Source organism: Malaclemys terrapin, chromosome 12 (genome assembly GCF_027887155.1).
Source record: "Malaclemys terrapin pileata isolate rMalTer1 chromosome 12, rMalTer1.hap1, whole genome shotgun sequence".
NCBI classification, from domain to species: Eukaryota; Metazoa; Chordata; order Testudines; family Emydidae; genus Malaclemys; species Malaclemys terrapin.
This window is the reverse complement of record NC_071516.1, coordinates 50,060,056-50,071,512: the sequence shown is the minus strand read 5'-3', so window position 1 is coordinate 50,071,512 and position 11,457 is coordinate 50,060,056. Positions and strand designations below refer to the sequence as shown.

The 11,457-nt window shown below is 66.8% G+C and overlaps 1 protein-coding gene across 1 annotated transcript; it reads left to right on the top strand.

Moving 5' to 3' along the window:
- Positions 1 to 375: 375 nt before the first annotated feature.
- LOC128846447 (dehydrogenase/reductase SDR family member 4-like) lies at positions 376 to 9,833 on the top strand. The gene is given in 10 exon segments (XM_054045545.1): positions 376 to 481; positions 1,179 to 1,333; positions 4,850 to 5,027; positions 5,362 to 5,463; positions 5,775 to 5,842; positions 6,091 to 6,140; positions 6,419 to 6,534; positions 6,536 to 6,565; positions 6,692 to 6,747; positions 9,169 to 9,833. Coding segments are annotated over 9 exon segments (849 nt in total). The 5' UTR covers positions 376 to 481; positions 1,179 to 1,199; the 3' UTR covers positions 9,284 to 9,833.
- The last annotated feature ends 1,624 nt before the right edge of the window (positions 9,834 to 11,457 follow it).

The window sequence follows — 11,457 nt, the reverse complement described above, 5'->3', positions numbered from 1 at the left end:
TCTATCTATCTATCTATCCCCATCCACCCCCTCTATCTATCTATCTACCTATCTATTTATCCCCTTCCACCCCATCTATCTACCCCCATCCACCCCATCTATCCATCCCCATCCACCCATCTATCTATCTATCCATCCCCATCCACCCATCTATCTACCCCCATCCACCCATCTATCTATCTATCTATCTACCCCCATCCACCCCATCTATCCATCCCCATCCACCCCCCTGGCTTTATTTATCTGTCTGTCTGACACCCCAGCCCGCCTGGACGCTCAGCCGCCCCCGCAGAGACCGAGTCCGCCCCCCCCCCGCACCTCGTTCAAGACCGCCCCGTGTCGCCCCGCCCGAGCCCCGCTTCCCCGCCAGGGGGCGCCCCGGTCCCGTCCCGGACTCTGCTCGATCCGCTTTCGCTTTCGGTGTCCCGCCCCGCCCGACACCCCGCACCCCCGCCGGGCCGGGGCTGCGCGCAGCCCGCAGGTGCCAGCGGAACTCGGGGGGCGGCGGAAGTGGGGGGCAGGGGCAGCCCCGGGGGGCGAAGGGGGGTACCGGGGTGTGGGGGGAGGGGCGGCAGCCCCCGGGGGGTGTCCGGGATGTGGGGGGAGGGGCGCGGGGGGTCGAGGGCAGACCCCGGGGGGAGAATGGAGGGGCGGGGGGAGGGGGGCAGACCCCGGGCGGTGTCCGGGATGTGGGGGAGGGGCTCGGGGGGCTGGGGGGAAGTCCAGGATGTGGGGGGAGGGGCGCGGAGGGAGTGGGGGGCAGCCCCTGGGGGGCGAATGGGGGGGACGGGGGCAGACCCCGGGCGGTGTCCGGGATGTGGGGGGAGGGGCGCGGGGGGTCGGAGGCAGCCCCCGGGGCGGTGTCCGGGATGTGGGGGGAGGGGCGCGGAGGGAGTGGGGGGCAGCCCCCGGGGGGCGAATGGGGGGGACGGGGGGAGGGGGGCAGACCCCGGGCGGTGTCCGGGATGTGGGGGGAGGGGCGTGGGGAGAGTCGGGGGCAGCAGGAAGCGACCCAGGGGCTCAGTCCCGCCTGGCAGCGAAGGGGAAAAGTTTTGTGGGAGCGACATTTTGTGGGGGCGGGGGAGGCTGGGGGCGGGGCGCGGAGGGGGGAAGCTCCCTGGGGCGGGGGAGGGTCAGCACAGGCTTGGCCCCTCCCCCCGACGCTCTCTCCTTGCCAGGGGGCAGAGTCCGCAGGCGGCATGTGGGGCAGGCTCAGGCCGGGGGTCGGGATCTGCCGCCCCGTGCGGGGCTCGCTGCGGGCGATGGGCACCGCCGGGGCGAGCCGGGGAGCCCTGGCCGACAAGGTGGCTCTTGTGACGGCATCTACGGAAGGGTGAGTGACCCCCCCAGCCCCACCGGTGCCCCCCACTCGCGACCCACAGCCCCTGGGATCCCCCCCAGCCCCACCGGTGCCCCCCACTCCCGACCCACAACCCCCCAGATCCTCCCCAGCCCCACCGGTGCCCCCCACTCCCGACCCACAGCCCCTGGGCCCCCCACTCCCGACCCACAACCCCCTGGATCCCCCCCAGCCCCACTGGTGCCCCCCACTCCTGACCCACAACCCCCCAGATCCCGCCCAGCCCCACCGGTGTCCCCCACTCCCGACCCACAACCCCCTGGGATCCCCCCCAGCCCCACTGGTGTCCCCCACTCCCAACCCACAGCCCCTGGGATCCCCCCCAGCCCCACTGGTGCCCCCCACTCCCGACCCACAGCCCCTGGGATCCCCCCAGCCCCACCGGTGCCCCCCACTCCCGACCCACAGCCCCTGGGATCTCCCCCAGCCCCACCGGTGCCCCTCCCACTCACGACCCACAGCCCCTGGGATCCCCCCCAGCCCCACCGGTGCCCCTCCCACTCGCGACCCACAGCCCCTGGGATCCCCCCCAGCCCCACAGGTGCCCCCCACTCCCAACCCACAACGCCCTGGGATCCCCCCCCAGCCCCACCAGTGCCCCCCACTCCCGACCCACAACCCCCCGATCCCCCCCAGCCCCACCGGTGTCCCCCACTCCCTACCCACAACCCCCTGGGATCCCCCCCAGCCCCACTGGTGCCCCCCACTCCCAACCCACAGCCCCTGGGATCCCCCCCAGCCCCACTGGTGCCCCCCACTCCCGACCCACAGCCCCTGGGACCCCACTCCCGACCCACAACCCCCCGGATCCCCGCCAGCCCCACTGGTGTCCCCCACACCCAACCCACAGCCCCTGGGATCCCCCCCAGCCCCACCGGTGCCCCCCACTCCCGACCCACAGCCCCTGGGATCCCCCACAGCCCCACTGGTGACCCCCACTCCCGACCCACAGCCCCTGGGATCCCCCCCCAGCCCCACCGGTGCCCCTCCCACTCCCGACCCACAGCCCCTGGGATCCCCCCCCAGCCCCACTGGTGCCCCTCCCACTCCCAACCCACAGCCCCTGGGATCCCCCCCAGCCCCACTGGTGCCCCCCACTCCCGACCCACAGCCCCTGGGACCCCACTCCCGACCCACAACCCCCTGGATCCCCCCCAGCCCCACTGGTGTCCCCCACACCCAACCCACAGCCCCTGGGATCCCCCCCAGCCCCACTGGGGCCCCCCACTCCCGACCCACAGCCCCTGGGATCCCCCCCAGCCCCACCGGTGCCCGCCACTCCCGACCCACAGCCCCTGGGATCCCCCCCAGCCGCACTGGTGTCCCCCACTCCTGACCCACAACCCCCCGGATCCCCCCAGCCCCACCGGTGCCCCCCACTCCTGACCCACAACCCCCCGGATCGCCCCTCAGCCCCACCGGTGACCCCCACTCCTGACCCACAACCCCCCGGATCGCCCCCCAGCCCCACCTATTTCCCCCACTCCTGACCCCCAGCCCCTGGGATCCCCCCCAGCCCCTCCGGTGCCCCCCACTCCCGACCCACAACCTCCTGGATCCCTCCCAGCCCCACCGGTGCCCCGGTGCCCCCCACTCCCGACCCACAGCCCCTGGGATCCCCCCCAGCCCCTCCGGTACCCCCCACTCCTGACCCACAACCCCCTGGATCCCCCGCAGCCCCTCCGGTGCCCCCCACTCCCAACCCACAACCCCCTGGGATCCCCCACAGCCCCACCGGTGCCCCCCACTCCCGACCCACAACCCCCCGGATCCCTCCCGAGCCCCACAGGTGCCCCCCACTCCCAACCCACAACCCCCTGGGATCCCCCCCCCAGCCCCACCAGTGCCCCCCACTCCCGACCCACAACCCCCCGATCCCCCCCAGCCCCACCGGTGCCCCCACTCCCGACCCACAGCCCCTGGGATCCCCCCCAGCCCCACCTGTGCCCCCCACTCCCGACCCACAACCCCCCGGATCCTCCCCAGCCCCACTGGTTTCCCCACTCCCGTCCCACAGCCCCTGGGATCTCCCCGAGCCCCACCGGTGTCCCCCACTCCTGACCCACAACCCCCCGGATCCCTCCCGAGCCCCACAGGTGCCCCCCACTCCCAACCCACAACCCCCTGGGATCCCCCCACCAGTGCCCCCCACTCCCGACCCACAACCCCCCGATCCCCCCCAGCCCCACCGGTGTCCCCCACTCCCTACCCACAACCCCCTGGGATCCCCCCCAGCCCCACTGGTGCCCCCCACTCCCAACCCACAGCCCCTGGGATCCCCCCCAGCCCCACTGGTGCCCCCCACTCCCGACCCACAGCCCCTGGGACCCCACTCCCGACCCACAACCCCCCGGATCCCCGCCAGCCCCACTGGTGTCCCCCACACCCAACCCACAGCCCCTGGGATCCCCCCCAGCCCCACTGGGGCCCCCCACTCCCGACCCACAGCCCCTGGGATCCCCCCCAGCCCCACCGGTGCCCGCCACTCCCGACCCACAGCCCCTGGGATCCCCCCCAGCCCCACTGGTGTCCCCCACTCCCGACCCACAACCCCCCGGATCCCCCCGAGCCTCTCCAGTGCCCCCCACTCCCGACCCACAACCCCCCGGATCCCCCCAGCCCCACCGGTGCCCCCCACTCCTGACCCACAACCCCCCGGATCGCCCCCCAGCCCCACCTATTTCCCCCACTCCCGACCCCCAGCCCCTGGGATCCCCCCAAGCCCCACTGGTGCCCCCCACTCCTGACCCCCAGCCCCTGGGATCCCCCCCAGCCCCTCCGGTGCCCCCCACTCCCGACCCACAACCTCCTGGATCCCTCCCAGCCCCACTGGTGCCCCGGTGCCCCCCACTCCCGACCTACAGCCCCTGGGATCCCCCCCAGCCCCTCCGGTACCCCCCACTCCCGACCCACAACCCCCTGGATCCCCCGCAGCCCCTCCGGTGCCCCCCACTCCCAACCCACAACCCCCTGGGATCCCCCACAGCCCCACCGGTGCCCCCCACTCCCGACCCACAACCCCCCGGATCCCTCCCGAGCCCCACAGGTGCCCCCCACTCCCAACCCACAACCCCCTGGGATCCCCCCCCCAGCCCCACCAGTGCCCCCCACTCCCGACCCACAACCCCCCGATCCCCTCCAGCCCCACCGGTGCCCCCACTTCCGACCCACAGCCCCTGGGATCCCCCCCAGCCCCACCGGTGCCCCCCACTCCCGACCCACAACCCCCCGGATCCTCCCCAGCCCCACTGGTTTCCCCACTCCCGTCCCACAGCCCCTGGGATCTCCCCGAGCCCCACCGGTGTCCCCCACTCCCGACCCACAGCCCCTGGGATCCCCCCAGCCCCACCGGTGCCCCCCCACTCCCGACCCACAACCCCCTGGGATCCCCCCCAGCCCCACCGGTGCCCCCCCACTCCCGACGCACAGCCCCTGGGACCCCCCCCAGCCCGACCGTGCCCCCACTCCTGACCCCCCTCTCCCCCTCAGGATTGGGTTCGCTGTTGCCCGGCGCCTGGCGCAGGATGGGGCCCACGTGGTGCTAAGCAGCCGGAAGCAGAGTAACGTGGACCGAGCCGTGGCCGAGCTCCGCGCCCAGAGCCTCAGCGTGTCCGGGACCGTGTGTCACGTGGGCAGAGCCGCCGACCGGGAGCGCCTGGTCGCCACGGTGAGCCCGGACGCCTGGGTTCTCTTTGGCTCGGGGAGGGGAGTGGGGTCTAGTGGTTACAGCGGGGGGGGGGGGGGGGGCTGGGAGCCTGGACGCCTGGGTTCTGTCCCCGGCTCTGGGAGGGGAGTGGGGTCTAGTGGTTACAGCGGGGGGAGGGGGGGGGGCTGGGAGTCCGGACGCCTGGGTTCTGTCCCCGGCTCTGGGAGGGGAGTGGGGTCTAGTGGTTACTGCGGAGGGGGGGGGGGTCTGGGAGCCTGGATCCTGGGTTCTCTCCCTGGCCCTGGGGTCACCGATCACGGTCAGTAACCGGCCCCCCCACGTCTCATCTCTCCAGGCCCTAGAGCGTCATGGGGGTATCGACATCCTGGTCTCCAATGCGGCCGTGAACCCGTTCTTCGGCAACACTCTCGAGGCCAGCGAGGACGTGTGGAACAAGGTGGGGGATGGGGACAGAGCAGAGAGCGGGGGTTGGTGGGGGAGAGGGGCTGGGCTCAGAGGGGGGTTGGGAGACTAGGGGATGTAGTGGGAGTTAGGGGCAGCTGGGGATCGGGGGGGAGGGGGAGAGAAGCTGAGGTTCAGAGGGGTGGGAGGAGGGTCATTGCATGAGAGGGGACAGCTGGGGGGCACAGACGACGGGGTGGGGAGGGGAAAGGGCCCTGGGTGCAGCTGGGGGGCAGACTGTGGAGCGGGAGGGCATGGGGCATGGGGGGGGGCAGAACCCGGACTCCCCCTGATCCCTCGCTTCAGATCCTGCAGATCAATGTGACAGCAACAGCATTGCTGGTCGGCCTGGTCGTGCCCCACATGGAGAAACGGGGGTGAGTGCGGGGGGACCTGGGAGGAGGGGGAACGAGGGGGGAGATCGGGGGGGCGATGAGGAAGACTGGATGAGCGGGGAGGGGATGGGGACACACGGGGACGGGACCCGGGGGGGAGGGGCGATGAAGGGGGGGAGGGGACCCAGGGGGAGGGCGATGAGGGGACATATGGGGGAGGGGGAGGGGACAAGGAAGTGGGGAGCCCAGGGGGCAGCAGGTCTCTGGCTCATTCCTTTTCTCTGCACAGGGGGCGGCTCCATCGTCCTCGTCTCTTCCATCGCCGGGTTCTCCCCATCCCGGTGAGATGCCCCCGGGCCGGGCGCAGGGGAGCGTGGGGTGGCTGACGGGGACCAGGGGCGGTTGCTGTGGGCAGGCTATTGGGTCAGAGGGGCAGGGGCTGGCGGGGGAGCAGGCAGGAGACGGGGTGGCTGGCAGAGAGGGCGGGGCGGGGTGGCTGGCAGAGGGGCGGGGCGGGGGGGCTGGCGGGGGCGGGGCGGCTGGCAGAGGGGCAGGGCGGGGGGGTGGGGGGCTGGTGGGGGCGGGGCAGGGACTGGCCGTGCTGATCCCCCCCCCTCCCTACCCAGGCGCTGGGCCCGTACAGCGTCAGTAAAACGGCCCTGCTGGGGCTCACCAAGGTCCTGGCGCCCGAGCTCGGCGCCCGCAACATCCGCATCAACTGCCTGGCACCGGGGGATCATACAGACCAACTTCAGCTCTGCCGTGAGTGCGGGGGGAGGGCTGCTGGCGGCGGGGCCTCACGGGGGGGGGCCTGATGGGGGCACTGCTGGGGCGGGAGCCTCACCTGGGGGGCAGGTCAGTGACCCCCAACTCTGTTTTTTCTTCCAGCTGTGGAAGGAGGAGGCCGTAAAGGAGAAAATGATGAAGAACCTGAAACTGCAAAGGTACCAACGTCCTCCAGTCCTCCACACAGCCCTCCCTCATCCCCCCATCCCCATACACACCCCTCTCTCCATCCATCCACCTCTCCATCCATCCCTCCATTCCCATACACACCCCTCTCTCCATCCATCCACCTCTCCATCCATCCCCCCATCCCCATACACACCCCTCTCTCCATCCATCCACCTCTCCATCCATCCCTCCATCCCCATACACACCCCTCTCTCCATCCATCCACCTCTCCATCCATCCCTCCATTCCCATACACACCCCTCTCTCCATCCATCCACCTCTCCATCCATCCCTCCATCCCCATACACACCCCCTCTCTCCATCCATCCACCTCTCCATCCATCCCTCCATTCCCATACACACCCCTCTCTCCATCCATCCCCCCATCCCCATACACACCCCTCTCTCCATCCATCCACCTCTCCATCCATCCCCCCATCCCCATACACACCCCTCTCTCCATCCATCCACCTCTCCATCCATCCCTCCATTCCCATACACACCCCTCTCTCCATCCATCCACCTCTCCATCCATCCCCCCATCCCCATACACACCCCTCTCTCCATCCATCCACCTCTCCATCCATCCCTCCATCCCCATACACACCCCTCTCTCCATCCATCCACCTCTCCATCCATCCCTCCATCCCATACACACCCCTCTCTCCATCCATCCACCTCTCCATCCATCCCCCCATCCCCATACACACCCCTCTCTCCATCCATCCACCTCTCCATCCATCCCCCCATCCCCATACACACCCCTCTCTCCATCCATCCACCTCTCCATCCATCCCTCCATCCCCATACACACCCCTCTCTCCATCCATCCACCTCTCCATCCATCCCCCCATCCCCATACACACCCCTCTCTCCATCCATCCACCTCTCCATCCATCCCTCCATCCATCAATCCACCCCTTCCTCCCTCCAGCCATCCATCCCCATACACCTCCCTCCATCTATCCGTCCATCCCCGTACACACCCCTCCATCCATCCCCATATGCACCCCTCCATCCATCCATCCCCATACACCTCTCTCCATCTATCCGTCCATCCCCGTACACACCTCTCCATCTATCCCCATACACACCCCTCCCTCCCTCCATCCATCCCTCCATCCCCATACACACCCCTCCCTCCATCCATCCACCCCTCCCTCCATCCCCATACACACCCCTCTCTCCATCCATCCACCTCTCCATCCATCCCTCCATCCATCAATCCACCCCTTCCTCCCTCCAGCCATCCATCCCCATACACCTCTCTCCATCTATCCGTCCATCCCCGTACACACCCCTCCATCTATCCCCATACACACCCCTCCCTCCATCCATCCCTCCATCCCCCCATCCATCCATCCCCATACACACCCCTCCATCCCTCCATCCCCCCATCCATCCCCATACACACCCCTCCCTCCATCCATCCCCATACACAGCCCTCCCTCCATCCATCTACCCCTCCCTCCATCCATCCCCCATCCATCCATCCCCATACACACCCCTCTCTCCAACCATCCACCTCTCCATCGCTCCATCCATCCATCCATCCCCATACACACACACCCATCCATTCATCCCCATACACCTCCCTCCATCCATCCCCATACACACCCCTCCCTCCATCCATCCCTCCATCCCCCCATCCCTCCATCCCCATACACACCCCTCCATCCATCCACCCCCCATCCATCCCCATACACACCCCTCCCTCCATCCATCTACCCCTCCCTCCATCCATCCATTCATCCCCCCATCCATCCATCCCCATACACACCCCTCCCTCCATCCTTTTACCCCTCCCTTCATCCATCCCTCCACCCCCCTCCCTCCCTCCATCCACCTAGCTATCCATCCATCCCCATACACACACACCCATCAATCCATCCCCATATGCACCTCTCCATCCATCCATCCATCCATCCATCCATCCATCCATCCCTCCCTCCCTCCATCCATTCATCCCCATACACACACACCCATCAATCCATCCCCATACACCTCCTTCCATCTATTCACCCATCCCCGTACACACTCCTCCATCCATCCCCGTACACACCCCTCCCTCCATCCATCTACTCCTCCATCCATCCATCCACCCCGCCTTCCATGCCCATACACACCCCTCCCTCCATCCATCCATCCCCATACACACCCCTCCCTCCATCCATCTACTCCTCCATCCATCCAGCCACCCCGCCTTCCATCCCCATACACAGCCCTCCCTCCATCCATCCATCCCCATACACAGCCCTCCCTCCATCCATTTACCCCTCCCTCCATCCATCCTTCCATCCACCTCCCCATCCATCCATCCATCCACCCCCATACACACCCCTCCATCCATCCACACGCCCCCCCCCCCCCCAGTCACCTCCCCCTGGGCTCACCCTGTCTCTTCTCTCCAGGCTGGGGGTCCCGTCTGACTGTGCTGGGATTGTCTCCTTCTTGTGCTCCCCTGACGCCAGCTACATCACTGGGGAGACCGTGGTGGTGGGCGGAGGCGCCCCCTCCCGCCTCTGAGCCCCAGAACACAGATGGCCTTATGGACGGATGGACGGGCGAGCCCTCATTGGCTATTGGGGTGCACTCCTCGGGGGGGGGGGGTGTCTGGGAGAGAAGCAGGTTTGGGTGGCAGGAATTGTTGGTGGCACTAAAGGGAAGTGGGAGAGCAAGATCTGGGGGGGACTGGAGAGAACCAGTGGATCAGCTTTTGGGGGGCAGGGTGCTGGGGTGACCTGTATGGGGGGTTTCCTTTGGGGAGAGAGAAGCAGGGGAGTTTTGGGGATGGGGGCAGGAAGGGGGGACCCAAGGAGTAGATGGGGGGCAGGGAGTGAGTACGAGGGAAGTACTGGGATACACATCTGGGAGGAGGGGTGTGGGTAATTTTGGGGGACAGCGGTGGGGTGGGAGAAGAAGGCGAGATTTAGGCAGGCTGCGGTGGTGGATTTGGGGGGATGGACCCCCATGTGGGGAGGGAGGCTGAGTATTGGGGGGCACGGGGACCCCCTGCCATTTCCCCCTTTCCCCATCTCTCTGTGTTCTAGACTTGATAAATTGTTGCTGCATCCTCTGTCTGCATCCTTCGTTTGTGGGGAGGGGCAGGGGTCTCTAATGGGGGAGGGGAAGGAGGGGACGGGGGTCTCTATCACGGCTGCAGGGGGAGGGGAAGGAGGGGACGGGGGGTCTCTATCAGGGCTGCAGGGGGAGGGGACGGAAGGGGAAAGGGTGGGGGTCTCTAATGGGGAGGGGAAGGAGGGGGCAGGGGGTCTCTAATGGGGGAGGGGAAGGAGGGGGCAGGGGGTCTCTATCAGGGCTGCAGGGGGAGGGGACGGAAGGGGAAAGGGTGGGGGGAGTCTATAATGGGGAGGGGAAGGAGGGGGCAGGGGGTCTGTAATGGGGCAGGGGGTCTCTATCAGGGCTGCAGGGGGAGGGGATGGAAGGTGGGGGCAGGGGGTCTCTAATGGGGGAGGGGAAGGAGGGGGCAGGGCGGGGGTGTATAATGGGGGCAGGGGAAGAGTCTTTAATGAGGTGGAGAGGACAGGGGGCTATAGTAGGTGTGTAGAAGGGGCGGGTCCTAACTGGAATCCTGCCCTCCCAGGTTATGTCACCACCCTGTTCCCGCAAAGTGGGGCTGTGTGTTGCAGAGCGCGCCCCACCCCATCACAGACACTCCTCCTCCGCCTCCTTCCACCTTCTCTCGGTCCCTCGCCCGGCTCTGCCTGCACAAAGCTGTTGAGTTCTCGTGTTACCAGCTCAACTCGACGGCTCAACCATTTCGCCTCCGGAGCCCAGGGACGGTGCTGGCGTTTCCACAAGCGTTTTCATGCCCCTTCTGGTGACCGTTGGTCCCGTTCATGCGGAATCGCCGAAAGGGCTGAGGCACAAGACGGGCTGGTTCATTGCCTTTGTGGTTATTCATTCGGCGCTGAATTTCAGCACCAATGCTACGGCCAACCGGGAAACGTGGTGGGTTTCCTTTCGCCTCGGCTGTGCTTGTGTGGCAAAGTTCTTCCTACAACTACAGTTGAGGACTGGGAAAATCAAAATAAGCCAGTGTTTACCGATACGAAGGAAGACCCTGTACGTTTTATCTGTATCAGGAGGCCTCCTTTTAATCATAGTCAACTACTTCTCCATGGCTTTGGCCAACCAGCTAAAAGCGGAAGCTCATACGGCAGCAAACATGCCGCCTTCCCTCATAAACCAGCTGGCTTTGGACTGGCTCAACGGTTTCTTTCCAGACGTACGAATGTTGACTTTGGAGACTCTTCCAGCTGACCGAACGTCAAGTGAGGTTGCCAGTTAAAAAATGTACATACTGTTGTGAGATTTGTGATTGTTTTCCAGAGGGTCATCTATAGCCACCAAGCTTGCCGGGTCCTACGCCAATGTAGGGTCAATATGCCACGTTGGTGCGACCAGTCGCCATTTCTCGTAGAATACGTTTTCGTGGAGAGTTATAACGTAGCGCTCGCAGACTGAGGGCCTCTTGGTTTCAGTGCGGGGTGACATTCGGCGTGTCTGTCTTTAGTCAACAGGCATGTTCCAACCATTGGTCCTCTTGTATTCGACGGTTGTGTGAGACTTTCAGAGCGAATAGTTTAGGGCCAATGCTTCAAAACACTGTTGGATAAAAGTACCACATCAAGTGTTGTAGAAAAACAACAGCAAACAATTCTCTAGTGTGTCCACAC